The sequence below is a fragment of the Perognathus longimembris genome, chromosome 8 (assembly GCF_023159225.1).
Source record: "Perognathus longimembris pacificus isolate PPM17 chromosome 8, ASM2315922v1, whole genome shotgun sequence".
Lineage (NCBI taxonomy): Eukaryota > Metazoa > Chordata > Mammalia > Rodentia > Heteromyidae > Perognathus > Perognathus longimembris.
This window is the reverse complement of record NC_063168.1, coordinates 56,919,599-56,943,623: the sequence shown is the minus strand read 5'-3', so window position 1 is coordinate 56,943,623 and position 24,025 is coordinate 56,919,599. Positions and strand designations below refer to the sequence as shown.

Here is a 24,025-nt window from a genome sequence, read left to right as displayed (position 1 = left end):
TATAATTTGAGTAAGTTGATGAAACTTGTAATATATTCTCTCTCTTTCTCTTTTTCTCTCTCTCTCTCTCCCTCCCTCCCTCTCCCCCCTCCTTCTCTTTCCTCTTTCCTCTCTCCTCTCTCTTTCCTCTTTTCCCTCTCCTCTTTCTTTCTTGCCAGTCCTGGGGCTTGAACTCAGGGCCTGAGCCCTGTCCCTGGCTTCTTTTTGCTCTAGGCTAGCACTCTGCCACTTGAGCCACAGCGCCTCTTCTGGCTTTTTCTATATATGTGGTGCTGAGGAATCGAACCCAGGGCTTCATGTGTATGAGGCAAGCACTCTTGCCACTAGGCCATATTCCCAGCCCCTGATACTTTTTATTTTTTGAGACAAAATCTTGTTTATTAGTCCAAGCTGATCTTGAACTCAAGAGCCTCTTGCCTCCGTCTCCTGGGTACTATAGTTACAGGCATGTGCTCCCATAACCTGGCCAGGAATTCATGTATTTCATTGATAGCCAACGAGTATGGTCTTCTTGGAGAATTTCTTTGAGAAAGTGTAGAAAACAGCTTTCCACTTAGACAACAATTCCAAGAACAAAACAGCAAAACCCCCAAGTCCTCCTTGATAATGGTCATTCCGTAAACTTAGGGGAAAAAAAACTGCTGTTAATAGGTTACTCAATATGCTTCAAAAAAAAAACTGTTAATTTGGTTATGACTTAATTAGGCAAAACCTGGCATGTGATGATAGTATATAGCGCCCTTTTTATTTCGTGAGGTTTTATTTTCTGGTTGTTAATTATTCTTTACTGGTTAGTTTAATTTTTCCCAGAATTATTTGTTAGCCATAGTCACTAAGATTTTTTTTCTACTCTGTTGAAGGGAAATTTCTTTTTTTTTTTGGCCAGTCCTGGGGCTTGGACTCAGGGCCTGAGCACTGTCCCTGGCTTCTTTTTGCTCAAGGCTAGCCACAGCACCACTTCTGGCCATTTTCTGTATATGTGGTGCTGGGGAATTGAACCCAGGGCCTCATGTATACGAGGCAAGCACTCTTGCCACTAGGCCATATCCCCAGCCCCCTGAAGGGAAATTCTTAAAAGTGATTATTTTTAGTTAAAAATTTATATTTGATCATTAGATAATTCCCATGTTTCGTAATTCAGTCAGAACTTTAGAAATCTGCAGTGATAAACAGAAGTTTCACTCTAGTTTGATGCCTAACTTCTATTTCATAAAGTATGTTTACTTGTAGATCTTTGATGTATAGTGAAGCTAACAGACGGGAGACATTTACCTCATGGCCACATGTAGGCTATAGGTGGGCACAACCAGATCCCATGGCACAAGCTGGATTTTATCATCAGGTAAAAGTTACTATCAATCATATCTGTTTTGTTTAATAGACTATTGTAATCTTCAGTTAAATCTTCAGCCTTTGAATGCTTTTTCAAAACCTTGTTTTATACAGCCTTGCATTTTGTTTGTATGCATGTATTTTGACTTCTGCTTTTTCCTACTCCATTGATTAGGATTCAGCATGGCTATTTCCTATGTGCTGTATTGTATATAAATGGAGAAAAATTGGTTTTGCAACTAACTTAAAGTTTATTTTCTCTCAGATTAGGAATTGTTTTCATAGCATCAAATTGACATTTTAGATTTTATTTTTAGAAAATATTGTCATTGGATGTGTGCTGATTTTCACCTTTTCTTTCTCTTTTTTTGTTTCCCTTTGGTGCCAGTCCTGGGCCTTGAACTCAGGGTTTGGGTGCTATCCTTTGGCTTTTCCACTCTAGGCTGGCATTCTACCACTTGAACCATGACTCCACTTCTGGCTTTTTTTTGGCCAGTCCTGGGCCTTGGATTCAGGGCCTGAGCACTGTCCCTGGCTTCTTTTTGCTCAAGGCTAGCACTCTGCCACTTGAGCCACAGCGCCACTTCTGGCCATTTTCTGTATATGTGGTGATGGGGAATCGAACCCAGGGCCTCATGTATATGAGGCAGGCACTCTTGCCACTAGGCCATATCCCCAGCCCTACTTCTGGCTTTTTAATGTTTAATTGGAGTCTCATGTCATTGAACTGTGATCCTCAGATCTCAGCCTCCTGAATAATGGAATGGGATTATGGGCATGAGCCGCCCGTGCTCAGCATTATTTTAGTTTTTGATCTCTGCTTTTATAACATAGAAGTAGATGTTTAAAGTGATTAGTAAAATCAGTTTTGTGCTGGGCATTAGAATCTCATGCCTGTATTCTTAGCTACTTAGGAGGTGGAAACAGGAGGATCACAAATTTAAGTCTATGTAAAAAAATACATACAAATTACAGTCTTTGTAAGAAAGTCCATCTTCATCTCCAATTTATCAAGAAAAAGCTGAACCAGATGCTTTGGCTCTGTTGCTATAACGAGCAAGAAAGCTCTGAGTTCAGCCCCTTTACTAGCACATACCCTCAATCCCTCCCCCCCAAACAAAAATACAGTAGTTTTACAGGCTGAGTGTGGTAGTATACATTGGAATCCCAGTGTTCTGGAGGTGAGGTTGGAGGATCTTGAGCTGGAGGCCATTTTGGGCTACATTGTAAGGCCCTTTTGTTTTTGTTTTTTTGGCCAGTCCTGGGCCTTGAACTCAGGGCCTGAGCACTGTCCCTGGCTTCTTTTTCACTCAAGGCTAGCACTCTACCACTTGAGCCACAACGCAACTTCTGAGTTTTTCTATATATGTGGTGCTGAGGAATTGAATCCAGGGCTTCATGTATATGAGGCAAGCACTCTACCACTAGGCCATATTCCAAGCCCCAAGACGCTTTCTTTTTTTTTTTTTTTGGCCAGTCCTGGGGCTTGGACTCAGGGCCTGAGCACCGTCCCTGGCTTCTTTTTGCTCAAGGCTAGCACTATGCCACTTGAGCCACAGTGCCACTTCTGGCCATTTTCTGTATATGTGGTGCTTGGGAATCGAACCCAGGGCCTTATGTATTTGAGGCAGGCACTCTTGCCACTAGGCCATATCCCCTGCCCCGCCAAGACCCTTTCTTTTAAAAAGTAAAAAGTAGTGTTGCAGTTACTCCTGAAATCTTACTATTAATTTAGATACAAATTATCCATATTTTATATAAATACAGAAGTAGCACATTGTAAATTAAACATTGGTACTGAGAAGCTGATGAAGACATATATCTAGGTGTTTTAGAGGTTTATATGCAGTTATATCTCTGTTGATAGAGTAAATATTAGTGAAGAAAATTGGCCATAGTTTAGGGGAAACAAGGTGAGGTATACAGTGTAAAGATTTGTATGCTAAAGAGATAGGAGAGTGAGTCAAAGAAAACGTCACTGAAATTGGGCACTGGTGGCTTATGCCTGTAATCCTAGCTGCTCAGGAGGCTAAGATCTGAGTATTGTGGTTTGAAGCCAGCTTGGGCAGGAAAGTCTGGGTGACTCTTTCCAGTTAGCCACTGGAGGTTGTGCTGTGGCTCAAAGTGATATAGCTAGCCTTGAGCACAAAAGCTCAGGGACAGCACCCAGCATCTAGGCCCTGAGTTCAATTTCCATGACTGACAAAAAAAGAAAAAGAAAAAAAGACTTCACTGAGCTAACATGCAGGGAGCATAAGAAAAATGGGTTTTAGCAAGGTTTAGTTAATTAATAGGAAACTTCACTTGCTTATAATAGACCAGCTTAACACTGAGTTCTTCCTGTTAAAGAGTCAAAGAAGGGGCTGGAAATAGGGCCTGGTGGTAGAGTGCTTGCTTAGCATGCATGAAGCCCTGGGTTCGATTTCCCGGCACCACGTATACAAAAAATGGCCAGAAGTGGCCCTGTGGCTCAAGTGATAGAGTGCTAGCTTTGAGCAAGAAGAAGCCAGGGACAGTGCTCAGGCCCTGAGTCCAAGCCCCAAGACTGGCCAAACACTAACAATAACAACAGCAACAACAACAACAACAACAAAAACCCCTATCGTTTATATAGAAGAATATCACAAGACAATAACATTTTAATTTAGAGATGTTATATAAAAGGCACACACACGCACACACATATACATACACACATGCAACAGATAAAATACTTCACGTAGGGCTGGGAATATGGCCTAGTGGCAAGAGTGCTTGCCTCCTACACATGAAGCTCTCTGTTCGATTCCCCAGCACCACATATATGGAAAACGGCCAGAAGGGTCGGCTGTGGCTCAGGTGGCAGAGTGCTAGCCTTGAGCGGGAAGAAGCCAGGGACTGTGCTCAGGCCCTGAGTCCAAGGCCCAGGACTGGCCAAAACAACAACAACAACAAAACTTCACGTATTAAAAGCCATAACATGAGGAAGTAACAAATAGTACAAGAAATGTACCCATGGCCTAATGTATGAAACTGTAACCCCTCTGTACATCATTTTGACAATAAATAAGTAATTGTTATAAAAAATAAAATAAACTTCCAAAAAAATAAAAGCCATAACATAAATTTTTGAAAGTCACCATCTTTATGCTAAAATTATACAAGAGAAAAATGAATTCTTTGGAAGCTAGTTTATGTATCTTCTAGAGATTGGCATCTTTGCTCCCCCAGGAGTTGATTGTGTCCCAAATAAATAGGGTACTAATTTGTTCTAATTACTCTTTGACCACCAGATTGAGGGTCTTATGTAACCCTTACACCAGGCAAATCACTTCCTGTCTTAACCCTGAAAGGCCAATGTCCTGATAACTACAATCTCATCTCCAGCTAGTAGCTTGTCCACAGACATGGCTTTACTTCCTTATTCAATAGTTTAAGAAGTTTCAGTCTATTGTGGGTGGCTCTGTGGTTTCTATACCTGAGATAAGGCAAAGCTTGATGGTGTCAGAAGCAATAAAGTACAGGCTGTGTGTGTGTGTGTGTGTGTGTGTGTGTGTGTGTGTTTTGGTTCTTTGTCAGTTGTGAAGGAATGTTGGTTTAGCCCAATCTTGTGGCTGCCATAGCAGGGCAGCAGGACATGTCTCCTTCTAAGGATGGGCTTTCTGGATTTCTTTGAGTGACATGTGAAAGATCTTGGATGAGCCCCCTGTTTCTTGAGTATCTCAGGATATTAGGGTGTCACGTAGAAATGAGGACACATACTCAAAGGGAACCTAACAAGCCAGGGCCACTGCTCATCATGCCCCATGTTCAAGCCCCAGGACTGGAGAAAGAAAAAAAAAGAAAGGAAATGGCTCTGTGTGTGTGTGTGTGTGTATACATATAGATATATGTATATATAAATCAGTGATAAAGTACTTGGTTAGTTTGCATGAGGCCTTGGGTTTAACCTCCCGTGCAAGGGAAAATGTCTAAGAAATCGAATACTTAAGTGTTAGTTTTACTGTTAGAATTTGAGCATTTAGTTGAAGTTCATCAAAGTCTCTGTCAAAAAGAATCTTAAGAATGAGATACCGTGATGTGTTCTGAATATTAACTCAGAATTATATGTTAGAAAGCCATGTGTATCTTTGAGTAAGTTTTCTTCAGGTTTGTCAGATTTCTGTTGAGTGATAAGTTTGTTGGAGACTGTCTAAATTTAGAATTACTGAAATTACTTTCCTAGATCCAGAATTCACTGTTCATCATTCTTCTTAACAGCTTACTTTCTTTTCATCCAGTTTGTTCTCATATGCTTCTGTTTAGTGACATCTTGCTATTTTGTCTCTTGAGTAGTGTTCATTATAATCCATCTCTGGAAAGATATCAAATCATAATTTTCTAGAATCTCCTTGTTAGTGGCTGATTATTCTTAGTCTTCTAAAATGTATAATAAATTTTCTCTATAGAATGAAGTGCTCAAAATATTAATATTTTATTCAGCATGGTGGTACCTTCCTATAATCCCATCTCCTTGGGTGGTAGAAATTATGAGGGTCATGGTTTGAAGCCAGTTAGCCAACAAGCCAGGTATGGTGGTATGCTTCTGTAATCCTACTTACTGGGAGGCATAGGTAGGAGGATTATGATCAGAGGCTGGCTCCATGCAAAAGCACAAGATCCTTCTGAAAAATAGAGATAGTTGGGGTTATAGCTCAAGTAGTAAAGGGCCTGCCTAGCAAGTGAAATGCATGAGGCCTTGAATTAACTCCAGTACTGCCCTCGACCCCCAAACAATTAGTTTTCAGATGTATCTGAGTTTTATGTTTTGCTATCAAAACTTGGTATTTTATTTCCTTTACTGTTCTAAAATTTGCTATTTTTGAACACTTGTCTATAGATATAAATTTATTAAATATCCATATTAAATGTCAGTACAGACTAACTTTATTTTCCGTAGTGTAGTATTTAAGATTTAAGAGCTTTTAAGGAAAGTGTTTTGTTAATAATCTACTTTAATGATGATTAACTTATATCTCTCAAAAATTTTACAGCCTGCCTCATCTGGAGATGATAGAGCCATGTGTTTTACCTGTAGTGTATGTCTCGTCTGTTGGGAACCTACTGATGAACCTTGGTGAGTCTTTTGAGTTTTCTGGGCATAATATACCAAGTTGGTCCTACAAATGTGCTTCTAAATACTGCTTTTTTTTTTTTAATTTGGTGATAGCAGCATTTGAATTCAGGACCTCATGCTTGCTAGGCAGGTGATCTTCACTTTTTTGGTTTTGATACAGTAACCTTGATTGTTTTCTTCTTTTTTATGAGCCAGTGCCTTGCTGTCTTGTACACTTTGGCCATGAATTCACTCCCTAGCCCATTGCTTGCCTTGAATTTCTCCTGCCTCAGCTTTTCAAGTGCTGGGTTGATAAGCATGTCCCTTCAGTCCTGGCTCGTTTACAGATTTTATGTATTTTTTTCATTGTTTTAAGAGAATGAAGTGTACCGTTCTATTCTGTCTCATATCTGTTGATATACAGTGTCTCTGTGGTTCATAGTTTCCAAAATCTACATGGGAAGCTGGGCACCTGTGACTTGCTCCTATATAATTCTAGCTACTCAGGCTGAGATCTTTGCATTGTGGTTCAAAGCCAGCCTGGGCTGGAATGTTTGTGAGTTGCCTCGAGTTAATCACAGAAAAAGCCAGAAGTGGCACTATGGCTCAACTGGTAGAGTGCTAGCCTTGAGCACAAAGAAGCCAGGGACAGTGCTCAGGCCCTGAATCCAAGACCCAGGGGAGAGAGAGGGAGAGGGAGAGGGAGAGGGAGAGAGGGAGAGAGGGAGAGAGGGAGAGAGGGAGAGGGAGAGAGGGAGAGAATAGGTATACTAAAAATAGTAGCAAATATTCAGGTAATACTATCTACTATTAATTAATATTTATTTATCTTTCTATCCCATCCATCCATCCATCCATCCATCCATCCGTCCATCTATCTATCTATCTATCTATCTATCTATCTATCTATCTATCTATCTATCTGGACAAAAGCCAGCTGTAGCACTGTGGCTCAAGTGGTAGAGTGCTAGCCTTGAGCAAAAAGAAGCCAGGGAGACAAGCCTAGAACATAGAGAACAAAGGCACATGGTCTCCCATTTCAATTCACAGAGAGGCCAAAAAAAAAAAGGTGTGGGGGGGCTGCCTTGGGAGAAAGGCATCCAAAAGTGAAACACAAACTCTAAATTATATGTACATAATTCAATATCCAGGCTGTAAAGAACACCCTTTCCTAGCTCAGATAAGCATATATACAATATCCAGTGTACCAAAATCATATACAGTAGCCACCTAGGGCATGCCTCAGGAAATTCACCTAGTATGTAAAAACCTAATGACAATGATAAAATCCTCCTGTTTCCATCTCTTGGAGTTCATTTTGCTTAGCCTCATCTTATACAATCATATGTATGTAGCTGTTGAGCTCTTGTGAACCTCTGATAGGTCTATCTTAGACCTTTTTATAACATGGGAAATTGTAACTGATATAGTAGTTATTCAAAGTTACAGGCTGTAGTTTGAACCATTGAGCTATTCCTTGAGCCCAGATTAAGAGTTTTAATAGTTCTACTATTTGTTATTTATATAATATCTTGGAGTTCTGTTTTTATGTAAAAATTTAACTACTCTATTGTTACCTTTTTTAAATTTGTATAAAGGTCTGAACATGAGAGACATTCCCCAAACTGCCCATTTGTGAAAGGTGAGCACACACAGAACGTACCACTGTCAGTCACTCTTGCAACAAGCCCTGCACAGTTTCCTTGTACAGATGGAACTGACAGGATATCCTGCTTTGGATCTGGGAGTTGCCCTCATTTTCTAGCTGCTGCAACTAAACGAGGAAAGATCTGCATATGGGATGTTTCTAAACTTATGAAGGTATGTTTTCATTTTGAAGTAATACAGTTGTAACTGAAAAAAGAAATTAGTTATAAACTTAGGATTTTTCTTTGTTTAGGTGCACTTAAAGTTTGAAATTAATGCTTATGATCCAGCAATTGTACAACAGCTTATTCTATCAGGAGAACCAAGCTCAGGAGTTGATTCAAGGAGGCCAACTTTGGCATGGCTGGAAGATTCCTCTAGTTGCTCAGATATTCCAAAACTGGAAGGAGATAGGTATGTGATTACTTTTCAATAGTCTTGTGTGTTTTTTTTTTTGCCAGTCCTGGGGCTTGAACTCAGGGCCTGAGCACAGGCCCTGGCTTCTTTTTGCTCAAGGCTAGCACTCTACTACTTGAGCCACAGCACCATTTCCGGCCTTTTCTATATATGTGGTGCTGAGGAATCGAACCCAGGGCTTCATGTATATGAGGTGAGCACTTTTTACCACTAGGCAGTATCCCCAGCCCCCTTTTTAATAGTCTTTATAGATAGATGTTACATGTTTTCTTTTTCAGCATTGTATGTTCTCATTGTTCTGTTTCAAGAGGTAGAAAAAATTTTCCAGTTATGAGATTAGAAAATAAATGTGTTAGAAATCTGAAACCTTTATGATTTTCATTCAGAAACCCCATAATCTGTAAAACATGCTTTATTATCAGTGTGAGTCAATGCTATTTGGAAGTAATCATCTAGGAATGAGTGGTAGAATACATGCATGCTTGACACATATTAGGCCCTGGGTTCCAACACACACACACACACACACACACACACACACACACACACACACAACGCCAAGGGGGAAAAGATACCCTAAATTCCATTTCTAACACCCTTTCTAACACCCTCCTCCCCCAAAAAGGAAAAATTAAATTTTTCCATATAGACTTTGAACCAAATGATTTTAAGTCCCCCCCCCCTTTTTTTTATTATAGCTTAAATAATGGGAGTCAGTTTCACTACTAATAGGGAAATGAACTTAGATGAGGAAAGAAGACCTAATTATTTCAAACAATATAACACCACTCAGCAGTGAATTGGTGTAGCCTAACTGTAAAAACATTTTAGTAAAATTGCTCTTGTATTTTCAACTCATGACAGGATTCTAATTTTTTTTTCAAATTAGAAATGTTTTCTGGCGGGGGATGAAGAAGGGGGGAAATGAGGGAGGAGGTAACAAATTGTACAAGAAATGTACCCAACTGCCTTATGTATGAAACTGTAACCCCTCTGTACATCACTTTGACAATAAATAAGTAATCAGAAAAAAAGAAATGTTTTCCGGCTTGCCTCTTAATAGATTTGTGCTAAAGGAAACAAGTATTTTTTAAGTGTGCTAATAAGAAAAAGGACCAGGAAACATAACAATATTGAAAAGAATCTTCAGTATCGAATATAAATAAGCTCATAACTTTGATAGGAATTCATGGATACTTACTGATACATTCTCAGCCGTGGATTTCGCATTGAAAGAGAGGATGAATAGTACATTTAAATGCAGTCAGATTCATTAAAATAGAAATTGTTTATTGGTCAGTCTGGTAACTCTTGCCTGTAAAAGACAGCTTCAAAACACACACACACAGGGCTGGGGATATGGCCTAGTGGCAAGAGAGCTTGCCTCGTATACATGAGGCCCTAGGTTTGATTCCCCAGCACCACATATACAGAAAACGGCCAGAAGTGGCGCTGTGGCTCAAGTGGCAGAGTGCTAGCCTTGAGCAAAAGGAAGCCAAGGACAGTGCTCAGGCCCTGAGTCCAAGGCCCAGGGCTGGCCAAAAAAAAAAAATAAAAAAAAAAAAATAAACACACACACACACACACACACACACACACACACACACACACACACACACACACACACACACACACACACACACACACACACCCCTCCCCCCCAAGGAGCCCCAGTCTTGGGATCTGCTGATGTCAATGCACACCCCTAAGAAGGATCCCCAGTTTTGAGATCTGCTGATGTCACTTCACCAATCACTTCAAAATCCAAGTTAGTCAAGATAGCATATCTGTACTATTGCCTGTTTCTCTGTACTGTTTCATCCTTTGAATAGGCCGTTTGTAATTAGAAAATAAGGGTATGACTAGAACTTTTACCTTAAATCTTCTGTTTCTCAAGCTTTAAAACTCTCAGAATCTTAAAATCTCAGTCCTAACCACAGTGCCTATCCCATCATGAAAAGAGGTCTGGATAAGTCACCCTATTCAACCAGGTATCACAAGGATTTAAGTGGATCAGTCTTTGGGGGAGATTAGGAGAGAACACAAAAGAGGCACAAAGGCTGAACAAATGTAGCAGCAGTACTCACTAGACATTATGTTGAAAATGAACTAAACAACTTGTTTGTGTGGCATGGATGGGAAGGAAAAGCTGTCAGAGAGTGAAGGGAAGGGGTGACATTGCTCCAAAAGAAATGTACTCATTATTTGATTTATGAAACAGTAATTCCTCTGTATATCACCTTTATTATAATAATTTTAATAAAATTTATTTATTTTCCTTTATATATGTAATATATTTGATGGTTAATTGGATTCTTACATTGATCCTCAGATCTCAGCCTCCTGAGTAGCTAGGATTATAGGCATAAATCACCAGTGCCCTACTCTTCATTTTTCTTTTTTATGCTAATACTGGGGCTTGAACTCAGGGTCTCTCTATTCTGTCCTTGCTTGTTTGGCTGGTATTCTATACTGCTTGAGCCATATCTCCACTGCAGCTTTTTGCTGATTAATTAGAGATAGTCTCTTCTACTTTTCTAATTGGATTGGCTTCAGACCTGATCCTCTAGGTCTCCTGAGTAGCTAAGATTATAGGTGGTACCTGCCTGAAACTGATCTTTTATTTGCTCTACTGCTAACTTACATTCTCCGTGCCTTATGTATATTTCAAAAGTTCTAATTGTTTTTACTTTGTCTTTTAAGTGATGATTTGCTGGAGGATTCAGACAGTGAGGAACATTCCCGATCAGATTCTGTGACAGGTATGTAAAAAAAAAATCTTTATTCTTAAAATCTTTGGACTTACAGTTTTAGGTAAAGCTAAATACCACACAATTCTAAGTTTTTTAGTGAAAACAAAATTTTCAGTGTTAAACATAGAAAACTGAAATATATATCAGAGCTCTTGAATCATGAATAATAATAAATAACATGGTGTTACACAATAAGTTTTAAATAACTTCTATTTAATCTATTTAAGCTAAAGGAATTAAACTGATAGTTATATCAAATCTGTAACACATTAGGGAATTAAAATTATATGTAAAGTGTAGTCTGTTAAATAAGCATAACATTTGAATTAAAATCAAATAGCTGAATAGATTAAATTTCAAAGTATGAAATCATAGACATGATATAAAGTAAATTTTTTTTAAATTAAATGTTAAAGGAAACGTGGCTCATTGTGGTTTGAAACAGGGTCCTCTGTGTACCTCAGGCTTACCTGGACATTTATATCTCCCAGGCTGCCTTCAAACTCAGTGATTCTTCATCTTCCATTTTACTGCTTGCATTACAAACACTACCTTGCCTGGCTTACATGGCTTCAAAATTTAATGTTATTTTATATGGAAAGCTAATAATATTTTTCAAAATGGTTTTTATAAGAATTAAAGTGTTACTTTCTATAGTCTGATTTTATTTTCTAACATGTAAAATAGTGTTATTAGTATAGAATTATTCAAGTTTCTAGGGATTATGTAAACACATAAAACATTGGGCATCATATCTGAAACATAGCCTTAAAATTAAAAAAAGTTATTATAAAGATAATGTACAGAGGAGTTACAGTTACATAAATTAGGCAAAGAGTATGTTTCACTTTTGGACAGTCTCACCACCTTTCTTGCTCTCTCCTAGTTTTCCTCCCCTGTCCTCACTTACAAATTGTTAGCATTAGGGCTGGATACCAGTTTTAGCCAGAAGCCAGTTAGTGCCTCATGCCTGTTAACTTGCTAGGAGGCTGAGATCTGAGGGCCCTAGTTCAAAGTCAGCCCGGGCAGGGAAGTCCATGTGACTCATCTCCAAATAATCACCAAAAAAAGCCAGAAGTGGAGCTGTGACTCAAGTAGTAGAGTGTTAGCCTTGAACACAAAACCTCCAGAACAGCATCAGGAGTTGAATTCAAGTCTCAGGACTGACTGACACACACACACACACACACACACACACACTCTCTCTCTCTCTCTCTCTCTCTCTCTCTCTCTCTCTCTCTCTCTCTCTCTCTCTCCTCTCTCTCTCTCTCTCTCTCTCTCTCTCTCTCCTCCCTCCCTCTCCCTCTCCCTCTCCCTCTCCCTCTGGTCCCCCCCTTCTCTCCTTCTCTCTTTCTCACACACACACACAAATACACACAAATTTTACTCCCTAATTACCAAGATAATCTGCACTGAAAATAATTTTGAGTCATTGGAGTACCTTTATAATTTCTTTCTTTTTTTTTTTTTTTTTGGCCAGTCCTGGGCCTTGGACTCAGGGCCTGAGCACTGTCCCTGGCTTTTTTTTTTTTTTTTTTTGCTCAAGGCTAGCACTCTGCCACTTGAGCCACAGCGCCCCTTCTGGCCATTTTCTGTATATGTGGTGCTGGGGAATTGAACCCAGGGCCTCATGTATACGAGGCAAGCACTCTTGCCACTAGGCCATATCCCCAGTCCCCCTTTATAATTTCTTAAATAGACTTATTTCATAGTTGATCAAATTTTCTTTAAAATTCTTTAAATTCTAATAAATACAATGCACGTACAGGATGAATTAAAAATGTTAAAGTACAGATTAGGCTATATCTAATGAAGATTCTTTTTTGAAGGGCATACATCACAGAAGGAAGCCATGGAAATAAGCCTTGATATAACAGCCCTCAGCATTCTCCAGCAGCCTGAAAAACTTCAATGGGAGATTGTAGCAAATGTGCTTGAAGATACTGTTAAGGATCTTGAAGAACTTGGAGCAAATCCTTGCATAACAAGCTGTAAGAGTGAAAAGACAAAGGAAAAGCACCAAGAACAACACAACATTCCCTTTCCATGTTTATTAGCTGGAGGTTTATTAACATATAAATCTCCTGCTACTTCACCTGTTAGTAGTAATTCTCACAGGTCACTAGATGGTCTAAGCAGAACTCAGGGTGAAAGTATATCAGAACAAGGGTCAACTGACAATGAGTCTTGCCCTAATTCAGAACTAAATTCTCCTCTGGTAAGGAGGACTTTACCTGTTTTACTTCTTTATAGCATCAAAGAATCTGATGATAAAACAGGAAAAATCTTTTCACAGATGAACAATATTATGAGTAAAACTTTGCACGATGACGGTTTTACAGTTCCACAGATTATTGAAATGGAGCTGGACAGTCAGGAGCAGTTGCTGTTGCAGGATCCGCCCGTGACTTACATTCAGCAGTTTGCAGATGCAGCAGCCACCCTTACCTCTCCAGATTCCGAGAAGTGGAGCTCTGTGTTTCCCAAGCCTGGGACTTTGGTTCAGTGCTTGAGGCTTCCTAAGTTTGCAGAGGAGGAGAACCTTTGTATAGACTCAATAACTCCTTGTGCTGATGGAATTCATTTGTTGATAGGACTGCGGACATGCCCTGTTGAATCCCTGAGTGCAATAAATCAAGTAGAGGCCTTGAATAATTTAAATAAATTAAACTCTGCACTATGTAGTAGGCGAAAAGGTGAGCTGGAATCAAATCTTGCTGTAGTGAATGGTGCAAATATTAGTGTAATCCAACATGAATCACCAGCAGATGTACAGACCCCTTTGATAATTCATCCTGAGCAAAGGAATGTTAGTGGTGGATATTTAGTACTTTACAAAATGAATTATGCCACTCGGATAGTGACTTTAGAAGAGGAGCCAGTAAAAATCCAACATATCAAAGATCCCCAGGATACAATTACCTCGCTGATTCTACTTCCACCCGATATATTGGATAATCGAGAGGATGACTGTGAAGACCCTGCTGAGGAAATTCAGTTGACCTCAAAGAATGGGATTGAGAGAGAAAAGAAGTCTGACATTTCTACTCTTGGACACCTGGTAATAACCACTCAGGGAGGATATGTAAAAATATTAGATCTTTCAAACTTTGAAATTTTGGCCAAAGTGGAACCTCCCAAAAAGGAGGGCACTGAGGAACAGGATACATTTGTTTCTGTCATTTACTGCTCGGGTACAGATAGACTGTGTGCATGCACCAAAGGTAAGCGGTTTGTCTTCCAAAAATCTCTGTATATGGCATTTGCTTATGAGTCTATTCAGTAATTTTAGATCCTTATCAGTGAAGCTTTACTAATTTTCCTTTAATAACGTAGTAAATATTTCTAGTGTTTTAACTGCAAACTCTTTTCTTTCTTTCTTTCTTTCTTTCTTTCTTTCTTTCTTTCTTTCTTTCTTTCTTTCTTTCTTTCCTTCTTTCCTTCTTTCCTTCTTTCCTTCTTTCCTTCTTTCCTTTCTTTCTTTCTTTCTTTCTTTCTTTCTTCTTTCTTTCTTTCTTTCTTTCTTTCTTTCTTCTTTCTTTCTTTCTTTCTTTCCTTCTTTCCTTCTTTCCTTCTTTCCTTCTTTCCTTCTTTCCTTCTTTCCTTCTTTCCTCCTTCCTTCCTTCCTTCCTTCCTTCCTTCCTTCCTTCCTTCCTTCCTTCCTTCCTTCCTTCCTTCCTTCCTTCCTTCCTTCCTTCCTTCCTTCCTTTCTTCCTTTCTTCCTTTTCTTTTCTTCCTTGTCAGTCATTGGGCTTGAACTGAGGGCTTGGGTGCTGTCCCTGAGCTCTTCACTCAAGGCTAGTGCTCTACCATGTTGAGCCAGAGCTCACTTCTGTTTTTTTTTTTTTTTTTTTTTTTTTTGTGGTTAATTGGAGATAAGAGTTTCATGGGGGGCTGGGGATATGGCCTAGTGGCAAGAGTGATTGCCTCGTATACATGAGGCCCTGGGTTCAATTCCCCAGCACCACATATACAGAAAACGGCCAGAAGTGGCGCTGTGGCTCAGGTGGCAGAGTGCTAGCCTTGAGCAAAAAGAAGCCAGGGACAGTGCTCATGCCCTGAGTCCAGGCCCCAGGACTGGCCAAAAAAAATAAAAAAGTCTCATGGCCTTTTCTGCCCTGGTTGGCTTTGAACCATGCTCCTGAGATCTTAGTCTCCTGAGTATCTAGGAATACAGATGTGAGCCACCAGCGCCTGGCTCTTTAACTGTAAACTTTTTTACTGCCGAAGATTAGGATTCTATTTGTAAACAACTTAATAGATCAGAGAGTATCTTCTGTGTTTTATCTTCAAGAAAGTAGGCTGATGTTTCTGTAAATCCTTTAAATTCAATAAATTGTGTATTACTTTCTTATTAAGGAGTATAAAAAGGTCTGTGTATTAAAACATCACTGTGACAAAATATCTGACATAAACTTCAGAGAGGAATGATTTTGTTTTGGGGCTCACTGTTTTAACATATTGACCTAGTGTCCAGGAGAATGTGGCAGAGCAGAATAGTTTCCAACAAGGTGGCCTGGAAGAGAGAATTCCTAGTCTATTAGCTTGTTTCCATCTCTTTCTCCCTCTACTTCACCCATATGCCTAGCCTATTGGTTGCTGCTCACATTCAGGGCAAATATTCCCTGCCAGTCCTGGGGCTTGAACTCAGGACCTGGGCACTGTCATTGAGCTTCTTTTGTTCAAGGCCAACACTCTATCACTTGAACCACGTCACCACTTCTGGCCTTTTTACTTATGTGGTACTGAGGAATTGAACCCAAGGCCTCATGCATGCTAGGGAAGTATTCTACCACTAAGCCACATTCCCAGCCCCTACCTTAGTTAATCTTTAGTGGAAGAGATCTCATAGACACACTCAGTGTGTTTTACTAATCTAGGCATCTGTCAATCCAGTGAAGTTGTTATAATCTAACAAAATAATTTTTTGTATGTAAAGTTTCTGGCAGTTATTGGTGATTATTAGTAATTACTAGTTTTGCCAAATAGAAAGTTTCGGTCTGAATTACTCCTAACCTTTGTCTGGTGGTGAATCAGTTTTGTAATATTGGAGGCCCCTTTGCACATTGAGTATACAGTTTTTCCCTATTTGTGTACATTTTGAGTTGGAGAGGTAAGAGCAATTTGTGAAAGGATTACTGACAATGTCAGACATATTGAATGTTCCTATTGATAGTATGTTGGAATTGTAGGGCTATGAGGTATTTGAAGCCTGCTTATTACAACGGAGGGTTATCAGAACATAATTGTATGGTTCTTATTGCATTAACCTGAATTTTTCCATTTTTAAATAGATTGAGATTTCAAGGTTAATTAAGGAAGATAATGGCTAATGTTGGTGGACTGCCTTCTTTGATCTATATTCAATGATAAAATCATAGTAAATGATAAAATAAAAACTAAAGTTCAGAATAACTTAAAAGTAATGAAATTTTGAATTACATTAGAAAGGTTTGGAAGAAATATTAAAATATTATGAGGTGGGGCTGGGGATATAGCCTAGTGGCAAGAGTGCCTGCCTCAGATACACGAGGCCCTAGGTTCGATTCCCCAGCACCACATATACAGAAAACGGCCAGAAGCGGCGCTGTGGCTCAAGTGGCAGAGTGCTAGCCTTGAGCGGGAAGAAGCCAGGGACAGTGCTCAGGCCCTGAGTCCAAGGACCAGGATTGGCCAAAAAAAAAAAATAATAAAAAAATAAAAAAATTATTAGGTACCCAATAGTTTTAATGTATTCATTGTATACATTGCCACTTCATTGTTCTAAGAACTTTACTTCAGTTAATTCATTTAGTCATCACACCAGCTTTATAAGGCATATACTTTTGTAGAGCCCACTTTCAGGATAGGAACCTAAGGGAAAGAGAGGTTAAGTAACTTGTTTATGTCACAAAACTAATAATAAGCAAAGCCATGGCTTACACCTGGATATTTTGTCATTATTGTGCTTCAAACATATATTATTCTTCCAGAATGTAACTAAACCCAAAGAGTCATACATTGAATTCCGTATGTATTTAAAAGTTATCCAAGCCAGACACCAGAAGCCTACAATCGTAGCTACTCAGGAGGTTGAGATCTGAGTATCTTGGTTCACAGCCTGGGCAGGAAAGCCATGAGACTACTCTGATCTCCAGTTAACCACTAAAAGCCAGAAGGGATAGAGCACTAGCCTTGAGCAAAAGAGCTAAGAGACAGTACCTAGGCCCTGATTGTTTAAGCCCTAGTGCCAGCACTAGGCCAGTTATTAGAAATGGAACTAAGTTTGGAATGTGAGTGAGCGATCCAGCTCCAAGACACATCTAAAAATACTAATATTCTGTGTGAATACTAGGAAGAGAAGATTGGGTCATAAGGAAAGTAAATGAGAAATGTGGTTGAAGTGGTTTGTTTACATGTAAAAAATGAAATAATGAAACACATTGAACTTATTTTTAAGAAATGAGACAGAAGGTAAAGGAGAGTGATTAAGAACGGATGAGACTTTATGACACATGTATTTGTGTGAAAATGTCACAATGAAACCAATGTATGTTAATTGAAACTATATTATTTTCTTAGAAATGCAAAGAGGGTTTAATCATTTCAGTTATTTAATGAGATATTTAGGCAGTTTCCAGAATTAAACCTTAAATATTTAAGTATTATTATTTAAATAAGAATATTTAAAGTAAATTTATGTTCTTAGAGTTAAGACAATAATAAATTCCAATCTTAAGAAGCTATCTTGTGTGGGCTGGGAATGTGGCTGAGCGGTAGAATGCTTGCCTAGCGTGCCTGAAGCCCTGGGTTCGATTCCTCAGCACCACATAAACAGAAAAAGTGCCAAAAGTGGCATTGTGTGGCTCAAGAGGTAGAGTGCTAGCCTTGAGAAAAAAGAAGCCAGGCACAGTGCTCAGGCCCTGAGTTCAAGCCCAAGACTGGCCCCCCCCCCCAAAAAAAAGATATTGTAAGAATGAATTATTTTTTATTTTTATTGTAGACAGTGTCTCACTACTTAGCAGAAGCTAGCCTTGAACTCTTGATGGTCGTTCTGTCTCAGATGTAAATGATAGACACATCACTGAAGTTGCAAAATAAATGCCATGTAACGTATATAATGTTCACTATATGAACACATTGTAATGTTTGTACCATGCTAACCTTAGCTTTACAAACATTCATCATTTTGTGTCAAAAATTTTCAAAATCCTTTTGTTTAGATTTTTTTTTTTGTTTGGTTGCGGGGCTTGAACTCAGGGCCTGCGTGCTGTCCCTGAAGCTCTTTGTGCTCAAGGCTAGCACTCTCTTGAGCCACATTGCCACTTCTGGTTTTTGAGTAGTTAATTGGAGATAAGAGTCTGATGGAGACTTTTCTGCCTTGGCTGACTTCAAACTATAATCCTCAAATCTCAGCCTCCTAAGTAGCTAGGATTATAGGCTTGAGCCACCAGTGCTGGCTTTGTTTAGATTTTTGAAGTAGGGAGTAGGGTATTATCTGAGACCGCCCCCCTCTCCCCCCCCCCCGCCCCCAATTCAGATGCTCTGCCACTAAGTCACACCCCAGTCAGTTCTTTTTGCTTCAGTTATTTTATTTTGGATACGGTGTTAAGTTTTTGCCTGGGACTATTCTGGGACTGTGATTTTCCTAAGGCTCTCTTTTCTGGGATGACTGGCATATACTAACATGCCTGACCTCTTGGTTGAGATGGCCAAAATACTATATTTAAAAAATTTTTATTTTCAGTCATGGGGCTTGAACTCTGGGCATGGGTGCTGTCTCTGAGCTCTTTTTGCTCAAGACTAGCACTCTACCACTTTTAGCCACAGTGTCAATTCTGATTTTTTGGTGGTTATTTGGAGATAAAAGTCCCACCTACTTTCCTGCCAGTGCTGGATTTGAAGGTGATCTTCAGATATCAGCCTCCTTAGTAGCTAGGATTACAGGTGTGAGCCACTCTATTTTTGTTTCTGATTATTGGAGGTAGTGGAGACTAAACTTGGGAGCCATGCCACCAGGTTCTTCTGACCCCCAGCTTCTTCTAATCTTCTCTCTCCCCCACACCACCACCCCCACACCCTTCCTGGTGTTCTCTAAGAACTACCATTCTCCTGTGTCAACTTTTTTTTTTTTGCCAGTTCTTGGGTTTGAACTCAGGGCTTGGGCACTGGCTTCTGAGCTTCTTTTGCTTGAGGCTAGCACTCTAGCACTTGAGCCACAGTGCCGTTTCTGCCTTTTTCTGTTTATGTGGTACTGAGGAATCAAATTTAGGGCTTCATGCCTGCTAGGCAGCCACTCTACCATTAAGTCACATTTCCAGCCAACATGTAGCACCATATATGTCTGTAATTTTTATTTTTCAAAAAGGTTGGTAAATGAGAAATAAACGTTATTATATTTACCTAGTTAAATTTTATTTTTACTTTGAACTTATGTGTTTGTTAGAACCTTTGATATTGTAAGATCTGCTAACAAAATTCTTATTCTTTATCTGTAAATGTCTTTCCATTTGTATGCATTATTTGCACAATTCCTTTTTATAATACTCTGCACTTGGTTTTTCTTCTATGAAATTACTTACAATAGTGTCTTTGAAGTCTTGTTAAATGTGACATCTGATGTGCTCATTTTCCTTTTTTTTTTTTTGGAAATAGAAATAGTGTTTCTTTGCATGTCTTTTTTCATGTATTAGTGTACATTTTAATGCAGGTGGTTTATATTCTGATCCTTTCCCCCTTGAAAGATGTTGTTGTCTTGTTTATTTTCTTAGTCACCTGGCTAATTATATGAAATCTGTTTCTTTACAATGTGCAGTTACAGATGTTTCTCATTTTCTTTTTTCTGCCCCCTAAGGTTTAAATGTATTTTTCTCTACATGGATAACTTATTAATCAACCAAAGATAAATTGTTGTGTTCAAATGCTTTTTTGTTCAGTATGACTGTGTCCAGGTATGCCCGGGCCGTTATTTTTTTCTGTGACCTTTCAGGTCTCTCTTGTATACAAGTGGAAGCTTAGTTACTTGGACTGGCTTCCATTCCTTGCTTTTTGCTTTTCACATACACAGCCTCTGATCAACATGGATCATGTAGAAAATTTACTGAATTTTCTGCTCTTAATACTTGTAATTCTCTGTCAAATCTCAGAGATTTCTAATACTTTACTTTTCTCAGACCAGGATTTTGACCTCAGGTAGACCTTCTACATTACCTTTCCTTGAAATCACCATGTCAGACTCTGAAAGTTGATCAAGTGAGCTCCTGGAAGTAGTAGCAAAGCTACTGATTCCTACAGCTTACCTCACCCAGGTTGAATGACAGTTTTGTCCAGCTTTGAAGTTGCCTTTCAGGAAGTGGATTATCTTTCTTTTTTTCTTTTATGTTTGACATATAGCTCCAAATAATCTTCTTATAAATTCACCATTGATTTTTAAAAAAATTTTAAGTACTTGCTAAGTTTTCAGTTATTTTTCTAGAACAGATGAAAGATAGTTATTTGATTTACTCTTCAAAATTGAGCATATTGATTCAGTACTGTTGAGATTAAGCAATGGGGACGTATATCCTGTACATTGGTTTCCTCATCTATAAGACTGTTACAGTAACAGCCTCTGTCTCAAAGGTTTTTGGTGAAGTTTAGATGAATTGATTAAGGCACTTGAATAGTATCCTGTACACATTATGTGATAAATATTTATTTCCATATAATGAGTTGTCTTTTTCTTTATTATAATTGGGTTTTAGCTTTGAATTGGGACAAATCACTTTGATAGTTTTCCTTGTCTGGTTACCAAATGGAATTTAAATGAATACAATTCTTAACTAAAAGAATTGCAGTTGAAGTTTTAATGCTACTGTTATACTGTAGGTGGTGAACTTCATTTTCTCCAAATTGGAGGAACCTGTGATGATATTGATGAAGCTGACATTCTAGTGGATGGATCTCTTTCTAAAGGAGCTGAACCATCTTCAGAAGGCTCCAAACCCTTATCAAATCCCTCAAGTCCTGGGATTTCAGGTATGATAACTTGTAACTGATTTTACATGATTTTGTACAAATGCAAAATCTTGTTTTGATTTCTGAGTGCAGTTATTTTAATGAATTGTTGATTGCTGTATTGGGAATGTTCATTTCTGTCTTGATAATCTTTTATCAGGCTTGTTGTTGTTATTATTATTGTTGGTCATGAAGCTTGAACTCAGGGCCTGGGCGCTGTCTTCTGAGCTTCTTTTGCTTGAGGCTAGCACTCTAGCACTTGAGCCACAGTGCCATTTCTGCCTTTTTCTGTTTATGTGATACTGAGGAATCAAATCCAGAGCTTCATGCATGCTAGGCAGGCACTCTACCACTAAGCCATATTTCCAGCCAACATGTAGCACCATATATGTCTGTAATTTTTATTTTTTAAACACGTTGGTAAAGAGGGCTGGGAATACGGTCTAGTCTAGTGGTAAAGTGCTTGCCTCGTATACATGAAGCCCTGGGTTTGATTCCTCAGCACCACATATATAGAAAAAAGCTTGAAGTGGAGCTGTGGCTCAAGAGGTAGAGTACTAGTCTTGAGCAAAAAGAAGCCAGGGAGTGCTCAGGCCCTGAGTCCACGCCCCAGGACTGGCAACAAAAACAAAACAAAAAAAAGGTTGGTAAATGAGAAATAAAACATGTATTATATTTACCTATTTGGCTTTTTGGTGGTTAATTGGAGATAAGAGTTTCACATACTTTACTGCTCAGGCAGGCTTTGAACCACAATCCTCAGATTTCAGCCTTCCTGAGTAGCTAGGATTGGAGGAGTGAGCTGCTAGTGTGCTTGGCTAGCTGTTTACTGTTTTTCTTTTTTATTGGCTATATGTTTAATATTCTTCCTTATATCTAGCATTTTGTTTTGTAAATTTTGAAAGAAATTATAAAAGTAAAATCATTGATCCGATGTGTACTGGTTTACATTTGAATATCACTGCATTTATTATCCTTTTTTAACTAACCCTAAAATACTCTTTAAAGTTCAAAAAGCTTTCTTCTTTAGAAAGACTGTGTTTGGGGCTGGGAATATAGCCTAGTGGTAGCGTGCTTGCCTCACATACATAAAGCCCTGGTTTCAATTCCTCAGTACCATATAGATAGAAAAAGCCAGAAGTGGTGCTGTGGCTCAAGTGGTAGAGTGCTAGCTTTGAGCAAAAAGAAGCCAGGGCCATTGCTCAGGCCCTGAGTTCAAGCCCAGGACTGGCAAAAAAAAAAAAAAAAAAAAAAATTAAAATTAAAGACTCCAGAAGTATTCATTCCCTCTATGGTTTAAAATATTCCAGATGGGGTTTTCTTCTGTGCTATTATATACCCAATGCTAATATCTTTAATATAGATGCCTCAGCCCACTTTCAGCATATTCATCAGTATTGTGGATGAATATTAAATTTTTACCATGAATTAAAATTTCATCTTCTCTTTTTATGTAAATGATCCTCAAATACTCATTTTCTAATGTTCAGGAGTTGATTTGTTGGTGGACCAGCCATTCACCCTTGAAATCTTGACGTCTCTAGTAGAGCTAACTCGCTTTGAGACATTGACTCCACGGTTTTCAGCTACTGTTCCTCCTTGCTGGGTAGAGGTTCAGCAAGAACAGCAGCAAAGGAGGCATCCTCAACACTTACATCAGCAACATCATGGAGATGCTGCTCAGCATACTAGAACTTGGAAACTACAGACTGACAGGTAAAAGATTTCCCCAAGGTTTGTTCCCTCCCTCCCTCCCTCCCTCCCTCCCTCCCTCCCTCCCTTCTTCCCTCCCTCCCTCCCTCCCTTCTACTTGGCTTCTCCCCTTCCCTTCCCTGTTCCCCTGTTCTCCCCTTCCCCCATTCCCTTTGTGCCCAAGCCTGGGGCTTGAACTCAGTGCCTGATTGCTGTCCCTGAGCTTCTTTTACACTGGTAGACTTCTGACATTTTTTTTTTGGTAAATATTTTTAAAGTTGTTGTTATAAAGGTGATATATAGAGCACTTCTGACTTTTTTTGATAGTTAATTGGACATAAAAGTCTCATAGACTTTTCACTTTGGGATGGCTTTGAAACAAGTTCTCATTTTGGCCTCCTTAGTAGCTAGGATTACAAGTGTGAACTATAAATGACTGATTTCATGATATTAAAAATGTTTTTTTCCTTTTCCTTTGGTTTGAACTCAGTGCATACTTTCTAGGCCATGGTATTGTTGAAAGTATGAAAAGGAATAGTTGCATTCTGGATATAATTTGAAGTTAAAGTTAATAGAATTTCCTGAGATATTGGATATCTGATATGAGAGGAAAAAAATTGATAATGGTGAATGGTTGTATATAAGCTGTTGTTTAGTCTACCTTGTAGAATACAGTGGGGGTGGGGTTGAGGAATATGCAGATAATTAAGATCACAATGATTTCCATATTGAAGAAAAAGGACTTATGAGTATGCACAAGTCTCAAGGTAGGAGTAGATTCTTGAAGTGAGAACATTCATTACCTTAAGTATTGCCTCTTAGGGAGATGTTTACCTTTTCTCTTGATCCCATAGAGATGTATTAAGGTTCCCCCCTCCCATCTTTTGACGGGGTCACTACTTAGATCAAACTACTGATGAACTTTCTCTTGGCTACTCGATCCTGAACTATTAATCTTCCTGCAGCATTATACTTCAAGAATCATTAACTTTTATTGAAATATATAAAACAGAAACTAGGAATGGTGATAGTAATCATAATATAGCTAAGAATTTTTTTCATTTCTATAAATAATATTTTATATGATCAGAGGAACAAAAGCATTGTGCCTTTCTTTGTATTCATTCCCTAAGAG

The 24,025-nt window shown here is 38.8% G+C and overlaps 1 protein-coding gene across 9 annotated transcripts in view; it reads left to right on the top strand.

Annotated features, from left to right (window-relative positions):
* The window catches only part of Birc6 (baculoviral IAP repeat containing 6), a 187,016-nt gene that overhangs the window by 34,363 nt on the left and 128,628 nt on the right, over nt 1-24,025 (top strand). For all 9 annotated transcript variants that reach the window (XR_007211930.1, XM_048353168.1, XM_048353167.1 and 6 more), the window contains exons 5-12: nt 1,231-1,342; nt 6,345-6,427; nt 8,005-8,227; nt 8,307-8,467; nt 11,174-11,232; nt 13,053-14,447; nt 21,070-21,219; nt 22,689-22,914. Coding sequence is in view for 8 of the 9 variants with exons in the window: in XM_048353168.1 (XP_048209125.1) it covers nt 1,231-1,342; nt 6,345-6,427; nt 8,005-8,227; nt 8,307-8,467; nt 11,174-11,232; nt 13,053-14,447; nt 21,070-21,219; nt 22,689-22,914 (2,409 nt within the window). In the remaining variant the exon portion in view is untranslated. The remainder of the gene's footprint in view (nt 1-1,230; nt 1,343-6,344; nt 6,428-8,004; nt 8,228-8,306; nt 8,468-11,173; nt 11,233-13,052; nt 14,448-21,069; nt 21,220-22,688; nt 22,915-24,025) is intronic.